General features: G+C 49.0%; 2 protein-coding genes across 2 annotated transcripts; both read left to right on the top strand.

Annotated features, from left to right (window-relative positions):
• Positions 1-241: 241 nt before the first annotated feature.
• LOC311307329 (5-hydroxytryptamine receptor 3A-like) lies at positions 242-2,208 on the top strand (the record flags this gene model as incomplete). Its single annotated transcript, XM_084436124.1, has 5 exons — positions 242-410; positions 641-801; positions 1,097-1,307; positions 1,479-1,685; positions 1,913-2,208. The coding sequence occupies 5 exons, from the start codon at positions 242-244 to the stop codon at positions 2,206-2,208; spliced, it is 1,044 nt and encodes a 347-aa protein (XP_084292250.1).
• A 1,792-nt stretch (positions 2,209-4,000) lies between these two features.
• Positions 4,001-11,133, top strand: LOC311307330 (5-hydroxytryptamine receptor 3A-like; the record flags this gene model as incomplete). Its single annotated transcript, XM_084436125.1, has 9 exons — positions 4,001-4,056; positions 4,410-4,542; positions 5,251-5,295; positions 5,439-5,548; positions 6,516-6,685; positions 6,902-7,062; positions 8,348-8,558; positions 9,636-9,920; positions 10,919-11,133. The coding sequence occupies 9 exons, from the start codon at positions 4,001-4,003 to the stop codon at positions 11,131-11,133; spliced, it is 1,386 nt and encodes a 461-aa protein (XP_084292251.1).
• Positions 11,134-11,596: the final 463 nt, after the last annotated feature.

The following is an 11,596-nucleotide window of genomic DNA, read 5'->3' on the forward strand; positions in this document are numbered from 1 at the left end:
TGTTTTCTTACATACTGTACTAGTAAGTTATAGGATAGAATATTAATAAAACAGTACTCAGCAGTTCCATGGTGTGTTTGTGTCTGTGCCTGTTGTGTTTGTGTGTCTGTGCCTGTTGTGTTGTGTCTGTGTGCCTGTTGTGTTTGTGTGTCTGTGTGCCTGTTGTGTTGTGTTTGTGTGTCTGGGCCTGTTGTGTGCGTGTCTGTTGTGTTTGTGTGGCTGTGCCTGTTGTATGGTCAGTATGGATGAGGACAAGTCTCCAGAAGCTCCTTATGTTTACTTGGACAACAAAGGGCACGTGATCGACGACAAGCCGGTTCGCGTGGTCAGCGCCTGTAACCTGAAGATCTACAACTTCCCCTTCGACACCCAGAACTGCTCTCTCACTTTTGGCTCCTACTTGCACTCTGGTGAGACTAAAGACATGTTCACAATGAAAAGATACAGAACCTGCAATTCTGTTTAGCACGAACAACAAAACATCTTTAAAAAGTTGAACAAATTTGTCAAACCAACATTTCGGCAGAGCTCATGCAACACTGACGGAACTGTACTTAGTATAGTATAGATATAGTATGTGTTCAAAGCCTTTCTGAAATGTGTATTAACTGAGCAAGAACTATGAACTTTTGTCCTATAGCTGAGGATATAAGGACGGTCCTGACAGCATCAGTGGAGGAAATGCTCAAACAATCCCACAAGGTGTTTAAGACATTGGGGGAATGGAAGCTTATGGACATCACAGGCATCCAAACTTCCCTGGAATTGGAAGGAGGAAACTATTACGAAGCAAAGTTCTTTGTAAGTAAAAACCATGACCATGTCGCTCTATAATTAAGAATTATCCAAAAAGCCAATTGTTACAATCACTGTCCCCCTGTGCTGGGATTGTAAATTATTGCCCCAAATCATGAATCGAGTTAATTCGTTTATCATCGGATCTAGACTAGAATCAACAGAAACATCAAGAATTTAAAAACATTCTGAGAACTAAACAGGTCTCTATGTGAATGTAACTGTACCCCCGTTCCCATTCCCTGGCTTATCCCTATATTCAGACACAACTTTCCTCTCCTTCTTCTATCTGAACCCCTAGATTATCCTCAAGCGCATCCCCACTCTGTACATAGTGAACCTCCTGGCTCCCAGCTGCTTCCTGATCACAGTGGACCTCTTCAGCTTCCTGCTTCCTCCCCAGAACGTGGACCGCTCCGCCTTCAAGATGACCCTGATCCTGGGTTACACCGTCTTTCTGCTCATCATGAACGACCTGCTGCCCAGTACCGGCGAGAGAACCCCCGTGATCAGTGAGTGAGATGGGCCGAGGGATTCGCTCACGCAACACAAGATGATATCATCCCACGCATCTCTCTCTTCTCTGCCTGATGATATGAGCCCATGCATCTCTCTCTTCTCTGCCTGATGATATGAGCCCATGCATCTCTCTCTTCTCTGACTTCCTCCTCATCCCTCTCTAGATGTGTTCTTCTCCATCAGTTTGGCTTTGATGGTAGCCAGCCTACTGGAGACAGTGGTCATCACTAATATCCAGGGCAGGTCCGGTCAGTACCCTGCTGTGCCTCACTGGCTCAGTGTCCTGATTCTACAGTACCTGGCCCAGGTGGTCTGCCTCCCTTACAAACCCCCTGACAGAGTTACCGTCATCCTCAACCCTGAAGCTCGAGGTATCTACCCATATAGCTGTACGTGTAAGACAACAGTAATATAATGCAATGTAAGGCCCTAGTCATCTGAGACAGAATTTCAATGAATGTGCCCCAAAGAGACAAACATGTAATTCATATATACTTATCCTGTATTTGCCACTAAATAATTTTATGTCATAGCATTTGAATCAGTCATATCAATCTATCAAGTGAAGTGAAAATCGATCCTTGTCCTTCAACTAAAGCAGCAGACGTGATGCACATCAACGTAGACCATAAGAAGATGACTCCCCCCCTCTCCAGCAAGAGCATCCCAGACGAGCCCCCCGGGAGTAGGGAGCCGGCCCTGGAGGAGCTGAGGAGGCTGGGCAGGGAGCTGCTGGCCATCCGCCTCCACCTAGAGAAACAGTCCCAGGACAGCCAGCACTCTGAAGACTGGGCCCAGATCGCCAGCGTCATCGACAGGCTGCTCTTCTTCCTTTATATCCTCTTCATCACAGTCAGCTTCATCACCATCATCTGCCTCTGGGGTCAGTCCTAGTACAGTATGTGTGACTCAGCCTGGACAGCTGCTTCACTCTATCTAACCCCAACCCCGTGGGTATATGGTGTACAAAAATATGGCTGAGTGGTTACTGTAGGTGTTGAACAACAAGGAGAGAGCATCTGGTTAGTCATATCACACTAATATTGCAATGAAGCAGGGTGGGTGTGTCTGTGTGTGTGTGTGTGTGCACGCTGTTTTTCTGTTTCCACTGAGTTGCACAGTCTGGTCAAAGTGTGTGTGTGTGTATCGGCCGTGTAATCCTTTAGAAGGAGCAGATTGGAGAGCATGGAACGACCATGGAGCTTCATGCTCACCTTGGCTATTTTCTCCTTATCAGGTAACACTATCTTTTTTCTAAGCTACATTAGCTCATGTTTTTTGTAGGTCCCAAGAAGGGTTGAGTGTTGTACATGTAGTTTTGGGGTGTTGCAAATCAGTGTGTTTTATCCATATTATGTTTATTCTATCCTGTTCTGGTGATTTTCTGGTTGAGATCAGGTCTCCGATTTAGTCAGAAGAAACTTTTTCATGATGTCCATTTTGTATTTGATTGTTTTGGACTGGAGAATTAATACATTTTGATGGGGAAAAAGACTAAAGTCACAAGGATTATACTACAAAGGCTGAGGATGTTTAATTTGCATACCATGTTTTATCTAGACTTATTTCCATTTTCTTCAAGGGTGGGCTGACCCAAATATCCATTTGAATGCATTTTCTAACTGTCCATTCATAAAATATAAAATAAACTCAATCAAAAAATATTCTAGTCTTCTCTCATCCCTCCGTCTGACAGGGTTTGTAGGTAGGGGCACTAGGACCCAGTGAGCAGGTCTGAGACGCAGGCTGCGCAGGTTCAAGGCTTTAATTTCACCAATAATATTCACAACTGGTGAAACAGAAGGACCATTGGTCACAAACACCAACATAGACAATGGGCCAACAAGGACAAAGGGAAACATGAGGGCTTAATACACAAGGAGAACCACCAAGGAACGAGGTGCAGGTGAGCGGCAAGACACAACAAGACACAGGTGCATGCAATCACCAGACAAAGGCATGGAGAGATACCAAACAAGACACCTGCAGAGGAAACTAGGACTCAAGGAAACAGGAGGATTTGGAACTGGGCTAGAACTGGAGTGGGAACAGAACTAAGGGCTAGGAACTGGGCTAGAACTGGAGTGGGAACAGAACTAGGGGCTAGGAACTGGGCTAGAACTGGAGTGGGAACAGAACTAGAGAGCGATGGCTGGGAACTGGAGCCGGGCTAGAGGGACCAGAGAGGACCAAAGGACCAGAGGGAACCAGAGGAGCAGGAGGGAACCAGAGGAGCAGGAGGGAACCAGAGGAGCAGGAGGACACTAGAGCCTGGAGGGGGAGTCTAGAGGGACAGGAGTGACTAGGCTAGAACTAGGGGCCTGGAACTAAAGAGGGGTTGGAGCTTGGGAGCACCAGGACAAGGACAGGGACTGGAGTGGACTGGGACTAGTGGGACTAGTGGACTGGGACTAGTGGAGTGGGACTAGTGGAGTGGGACTAGTAGACTGGGGCTAGTGGGACTAGTGGAGTGGGACTAGTGGACTGGGACTAGTGGGACTAGTGGACTGGGACTAGTGGAGTGGGACTAGTGGGACTAGTTGACTGGGACTAGTGGGGAACTAATGGCTACAGATGAGGCTGGGAGGACACAGACTAAACACAGGGAAGAAGGACAATGAACACAAGACAATACACACAAGGACTCAACACATGACATAGTGACAAGATGCAGGCAATACATAACATGGTGACAAAGGTGCACAAAAGTCTCGTGCAGGGTAGCAGCAGACAGGCACGACGGTAAGTTCATTGAATGTAGCCTCTCCTTGCACAGGGCTGCTCAGAGGTGCTGGGGCAGAGAACCACTGGGAGGAGAGGCAGGGGAGTGGGGGGGAAAGGGGCTGGGAGTCCAGTGGCAAAGGTCAGGAGCAGGGGTTGAACAGGGCGGAACTGGCCAGGACCATAACTTCATCTGTTTATCCATCCATCCATCTGTCCATCCATCTACTCATCCATTCATCTGCCAACACTTCCAATTACACCATCACCTCTCAGATTCTGATTGTATTTGTCACATGTATATAGTATCTCTCTCTCTCTCTCCCTCTCTCTCTCTTTCCAGTGTACCTCTACCAGTGTGTGCTGACCTGTAGGGAGGGTCACAGTGGCCCGACCTATGAGTCCTTGCAGACTGTGTTTGACCGTAAGCCCTTCAGACCAGCGGTCAACCTCAGCAACCCCACCATCACCAACATCTCCTTCACTCTCTACGCGGTTCTGGGAGTGGTGAGTACTACTATAAGTATACCATACTAGTACTCTACGCGGTTCTGGGAGTGGTGAGTACTACTATAAGCATACCATACTAGTACTCTACGCGGTTCTGGGAGTGGTGAGTACTACTATAAGTATACTATACTAGTACTCTACGCGGTTCTGGGAGTGGTAAGTACTACTATACGTATACTATACTAGCATAACCTAATAAGCCAGACAGTTTACTGCATCATCAGAAATTAAAACAGGATTTTAAGGATTTTAACTTTGTCTAAATGTCTCTTTTTTGATCAACATGTTTTTTGACTATATACTAATAATATAATGAGATTTTACACATCGACATATGGGCTATTATTATGTTTCAGCTTAAAGCATAGTGCAGTTATGTTTCTCACAGAGCAGTGGTGAATTGAAGTGATAATAATCAGTTTCCACTTTCAGCCCCCTGTAAGTGGGGCTGAAAGTGTATTTTGTCCAACAGACAAAAGTGTCAAAAAGTGTATTTTGTCCAACAGACAAAAAGTGTAAGTGTGGACATGAAGGGAAAAGAACTTGAGAAAACTGCTCATCTGTGACTTCGTGTTGGTGGTTTAAGCAGTGGTCCAACTTGGCTTGTCTGTGACTCCGTGTTGGTGGTTTAAGCAGTGGTCTGACTTGGCTTGTCTGTGACTCCATGTTGGTGGTTTAAGCAGCGGTTCGACTGCTTTATTTCAGAATGAGAAGACCCAGATCCTCACCACCTTCCTCTGGTTGAGACTGGTGAGTCAAGATCATTGTGCTTTTAATGTAATGCTCATTGTCTCCTATGTAAAACAAAGTGTCTTCATAATGAAGAACTGCTACTCTGTTATTAAACAGCAAGGTCAATGGCCAGTGTTTTGACCAGAGTGTGCTCACTGCAGTACTGGCTCCATGAGTTCCTGGTGTGGGACCCGGAGGCGTGTGACGGGATCACCAGACTCTCGCTGCCCGTGAAGAAGCTCTGGAGTCCTGACATCATCGTCTACGAGTTGTGAGTGTCATTCTTCTATGGATGCTCCCCTGAGGTTTGGGACACAGGTCAGGTCACAGCTTCCCAGGTCAAGCCTGCACCTTAAAAAAAGAGTTACTGCTGTATACAACCAGGTTTTTAGAACAGTGGCGAGTAAGGTTTTTAGAACAGTGGTGAGTAAGGTTTTTAGAACAGTGTTATGAGTAAGGTTTTTAGAAGATGTGTGCATGTATAAAACATCACCATAGTCCAGCACAGACATAGAAGTTGCTGCAACCAGTCTTTTTAGCCTCGAAAGAAAAACATGCCTTGTTTCTAAAATAAAATCCCAATTTCACCTTAAGTTTCTTTACAAGTTGGTGAATGTGTGGTTTAAAAGAGAGTGAATCATCAACAAAAATTCCAAAGTATTTGTACTCAGGTACAGTCTCCATCTCTGATCCCTGAAAGGAAGTGATGGGTGGGAGATTCAGTGGCTTAGACTTTGCCTTGGAGAAAAACATGAGTTTCGTTTGATCTCTCCCTCTATCCTCTAACCCATGGTTTCCCAACCTGGGGTCCAGGCCCCCCTTAGGGGGGCGCCAACGATCACTGGGGGTGTGCCAGGCCTCAGATAAATTGAGGCCTTAATATCATATTTAGCTAGACAAATATGTGTTAAATAATCATGTCATTGATATGTCTCACAGCAGTTATAACAAAATACATGAGTATGTCTGATAGGGCCAAAAGCCTACTACACTACAACTCTACATATATAAATTCAACAGATTCATCTGAGACATTGACGTTACTGCTAAATTGTTGAAGCACTTCACTGTACCCTAACTTACACTTCATGGAATTTTCCCCCTCCAAGTCGTTGAGACTGGACGTTTACAACGACTTGAATTCCCTCAGGTGTAAATTAGGGGGGCTCTAGGGAAGAAAGGTTGGGAACCACTGCTCTAACCCCTCTACTTCACCGCCTCCCCCCTCCCCTCTCCAGTGTGGATGACGACGTGTCCCAGGCGTGTCCCTACGTCTACGTCAACCACACGGGTCACATCCGCTGGGACAGGATGCTGCGGCTCGTCAGCGCCTGCAACCTGGAGATCTTCAGCTTCCCCTTCGACGTGCAGAACTGCTCCTTCACGTTCGGTTCCTACATGCACACCAGTAAACGCTCCCAAAGCACTCCCTGTCTGTCATGCACTTCCCATGTGTGCAGATATGTATGTCATAGGGATGGGCTGGTGACCTTTACAATAAGACTTACCATTGCCATACTTCACCTTCCCCTTCAAATTTGAAATCTCAAGGACCATAAGATACATTTCCCCCTAGACTAAAACATGATTGCTAGTGTGAATGCCCTGATGTCTGATGTTTTAGCCCAGGATGTGAGGGTGAGCCCGGCCCTGACCTTTGAGGAGATGTCGGGGAACTCCAAGAGCTACCTGGAGTCCAGCGGGGAGTGGGAGCTGGTCACCATCCAGGGAGAAACCTCCATCCTCAAATTTGGCATCGACGAGTGGGACATAATCACCTTCTGGGTAAGGGAAGAAAGGAAGGGAGGGAGGGAGGGAGAGAGAGAGGGAGAGAGAGAGAGAGAAAAAAATAGATCCCTGGGAGAGAAAGAGAGGAAGGGACAAGTAGATCCCTGGGAGAGAAAGAGAGGGAGGGACAGAAGTAGATCCTTGGGAGAGAGAGAGAGGGAGGGACAGAAGTAGATCCTTGGGAGAGAGAGAGAGGGAGGGACAGAAGTAGATCCCTGGGAGAGAGAGAGAGGGAGGGACAGAAGTAGATCCTTGGGAGAGAGAGAGAGGGAGGGACAGAAGTAGATCCTTAGGAGAGAGAGAGAGGGAGAAGTAGATCCCTGAGAGAGAGAGAGGGAGGGACAGAAGTAGATCCCTGTGAGAGAACGGGGGACAGAAGTAGATCCCTGGGAGAGAGAGAGAGAGAGAAGTAGATCCCTGGGAGAGAGAGAGAGAGAGAGAAGTAGATCCCTGGGAGAGAGAGAGAGAGAGAGAGAGAGAGAAGTAGATCCCTGGGACAGAGAGAGAGAGAGAGAGAAGTAGATCCCTGGGAGAGAGAGAGAGAAGTAGATCCCTGGGACAGAGAGAGAGAGAGAGAAGTAGATCCCTGGGAGAGAGAGAGAGAGAGAGAGAAGTAGATCCCTGGGACAGAGAGAGAGAGAGAGAAGTAGATCCCTGGGAGAGAGAGAGAGAGAGAGAGAAGTAGATCCCTGGGACAGAGAGAGAGGGAGAGAAGTAGATCCCTGGGAGAGAGAGGGAGGGACAGAAGTAGATCCCTGGGAGCGAGCGAGCTTTGGTGCTAATCTAAGCCACAGAGGACAGAGCTAAAATGGATTCAGCTAAACTCACCTTGACTACCTCTCAGCTAAGAAAACTAAGACGACAAATAATTACTTTTCACCCAGGGAAAGGCTCTTACACTAGCCTCCTAACCTGCTGTGTTTCACCCAGGGAAAGGCTCTTAGACTGGCCTCCTAACCTGCTGTGTTTCACCCAGGGAAATGCTCTTAGACTGGCCTGCTAACCTGTTGTGTTTCACCCAGGGAAAGGCTCTGACACTAGCCTGCTAACCTGCTGTGTTTCCCCCAGGGAAAGGCTCTTACACTAGCCTGCTAACCTGCTGTGTTTCCCCCAGGGAAAGGCTCTTACACTAGCCTGCTAACCTGCTGTGTTTCCCCCAGGGAAAAGCTCTGACACTAGCCTGCTAACCTGCTGTGTTTCCCCCAGGGAAAGGCTCTTACACTAGCCTGTTAACCTGCTGTGTTTCTACTCAACAACTGCACTGCCCCATCCCGTCCACCAGGTGGTGATCAAGCGCAGTCCGGTGCTGTACGTGGTCAACCTGCTGATCCCCAGCTCCTTCCTCATGCTCATCGACATCCTGTCCTTCTACCTGCCGCCTCACAGCGTGGACCGCGCCTCCTTCAAGATGACCCTGATCCTGGGCTACACCGTCTTCCTGCTCATCATGAACGACCTGCTGCCCAGCACCGCCAATGGCACACCCATTATAGGTCCGGGGAGGGGGTGGGGGGGCAGGTCACAAAACATAGATGTGCAATGACATGTGATGGTTCAATTCTGCCCAAAAGTTGTAGTGAAAGAGTTGAGCTCCTGTGGGCTCCTCCACCCTAACCCTAACCCTAAGGCCTGATTCATAGTCGACGCAAACAACGCAAGCTACATTGTGAACGCAAGCTCCAACATGACTCGAGAGCTTGCGTTCTGTGTTTTGTTTTGTGGAAACGCAAGGAATTGCACTATTGCTTGCGTCAAGTGACAAATTTCGGCATGACACACGCAAGGACGCAACGAGATCTTGCGTGGCCTTGCGAAGCTTGGGCTTATGTAGTTTGCGTCGACTATGAATCCGGCCTAACTCTAGCTCCTCCATAACTTAACCACAGATTCCCAGTCACATAAATAGTCAGTGAGAAACAGATTTCAACTAAAGCTGGTTTGCTTGACGCAGATTATGTTGTCATTGATTAAATACTACTGTATCCAGTGAGTATCCAGAGAGAGGGACCAGTATCCTGGGTTTCCATAGCCATAATATGGAGGGACTGGACTGGTTCTCAGACCCAATATAACCCTAACCCACTCTGGAGGAACTGGACTAGTTCTCAGACCCAATATAACCCTAACCCACTCTGGAGGAACTGGATTGGTTCTCCGACCCAATATAACCCTAACCCACTCTGGAGGAACTGGACTGGTGCTCAGACCCAGATTCAGTGTAGTTCTGGAGTCAGTCCAGCCCCGTGCGTCCCTCCCTCTCTCTCCCAGGGATCTACTTCTGTCCTTCGCTTTCTCTCCCAGGGATCTACAGTACTTCTCTCTCTCTCTCTCTCCCAGGGGTCTACTTCTCTCTCTCTCTCCCAGGGATCTACTTCTCTCTCTCTCTCCCAGGGATCTACTTCTCTCTCTCTCTCTCCCTCTCAGGGATCTACTTCTGTCCCTCCCCCTCTCTCTCTCAGAGATCTACTTCCGTCCCTCCCTCTCTCTCTCTCTCTCTCTCTCTCCCCCAGGGATCTACTTCTGTCCCTCCCTCTCTCTTCCAGGGATCTACTTCTCTCTCTCTCTCTCAGGGATCTACTTCTCGGTGTGTCTGGCCCTGATGGTGATCAGCCTGCTGGAGACCGTCATCATCACCAATGTGCTCCACCACAACTCCATGAAATACCGCGAAGTGCCCCGCTGGGTCCGTGTGATCGTCCTCAAACACATCGCCCGCGTCATCTGCTACCGTTGGCCAGAGGTGGCCCCGCCTCCCCCCGGAACGCAGATGGACAAGCCTGATAGGCCGGAGCCGTCGGCGGGCCCCCGGGTCGCCCCGTCATCACCAGCCGCCCAGCACCCTGCCATAAACGGAGGTGAGAGGAAAGGCAACAGCACACACTTGCACACTTGAACAAGAGGAATATGCATTCCTGATGTTTGGGGTCAATATTTTACTAAATCATAACAATAGGAGGCTGTCTCTATGTTTGCTTGCTTTATGCCAAACAAGAGAGCACAGGGGCCTTTAATCAAACCTTCTAACCTAGCCAGGTTGACACCTGTATGGTCTTGAATAAAGATGGCCGTATGGCTTTGTAAATACAGTCGGACTGATTGATGTGGCCGCCTCTTCACACCGCTCCCCTCTGGCAGCAGGCTGCGGTCGTTAAAGACTGTTCGACACAGGACCAGTTTTTTCCCCACGGCCACCAGCCTTATCAACATGACTCCCCTCTGACTATCCCCCCTCTGACTCTCTCCTCTCTGACTCTCTCTCCCCTCTGACTCTCTCCCCTCCGACTCCCTCTTCTCTGACTCTCACCCCTCTGACTCTGTCCCCTCTGACTCTCTACCCCTGACTCTCCCCCCTCAGACTCTCCCCTCTCTGACTCTGTCCCTCTGACTCTCTACCCCTGACTCTCCCCCCTCAGACTCTCCCCTCTCTGACTCTCTCCCCCCTCTGACTCTGTCCCCTCTGACTCTATACCCCTGACTCTCCCCTCTCTGACTCTCTCCCCCCGACTCTCGCCCCTCTGACTCTCCCCCTGACTCTCTCCTCTCTGACTCTCTCCCCTCTGACTCTCCCCTCTATGACTCTCTCCCCTCTCTGACTCTCCCCTCTATGACTCTCTCCCCTCTCTGACTCTCTCCCCCGCCCCCTGCAACTTTTGCACTAAACTGACTACTGCATTGACTCTTTGTCGTCCAATTGCACTGCTACTTTTTGCACTATGTTTGTATCACTGTCCTGTCCTTGCACTTGTCCATTGTTGTAAGCACTATGGTGATGTCCAATGGCCATAAAGAGATAGTGATAGTGAGGTGTGTGCCCATCCCAGGCCCTGGGGCAGCCGTGCCAGCCCTGGGGCAGCCGTGCCCGCGGCGCCCGAGCTGAGCCAGATCTGCCGCGACCTGAGCGCCCTGCGCGCCCACCTGACCTCCCTGCAGAAGGAGGGCGAGCTGCAGGAGCAGTGGTGCCACGTGGGCTACGTCCTGGACTTCCTGCTCTTCCGCACCTACCTGCTGCTCATCACCTTCTACGCCCTGGTCATCATCTGCATGTGGTGCATCTGGATCTACCAATGAGGGGCCTGGGGGGGGGGGGGGGGGGGGGGGGGGGTAGTGTGCGGGACGCTGGTTGCACGGGGGGGAGGTGTCAATAGATCAGATTATTCCCGTCAAGGGAAACATGATTTTTCAAAATGGAGTGCTGCACCATTCCATGTTGGTGTGTTAACATCTACTCCACTGAAGCCTGAGATTCTGGCTATATAATGTACTCTTACAGTAACATGTACTTAGTGTTTCTCTCCTCTGTGAAAACTGTGTTGTGTCTGGGTCAGGCATTTCATATTCTTGTCCTTGCGATCACATACAATTAACTAGTACTTGATGGAGCAAATAAAATGGAGAATGGTTTTGACCCAGTTCCTGCTGTATTGTGCCTACTTATTGACTTTGTTCGCTTCAGTCTGTATGTTGCATGTGTCCTCTGGGAGAAAAACAGCCACTCACTCACTCACCCACCCACCCACCCCACTCACTCACT

Source organism: Borostomias antarcticus (assembly GCF_949987555.1).
Source record: "Borostomias antarcticus genome assembly, chromosome: 3".
Classification (NCBI taxonomy): Eukaryota; Metazoa; Chordata; class Actinopteri; order Stomiiformes; family Stomiidae; genus Borostomias; species Borostomias antarcticus.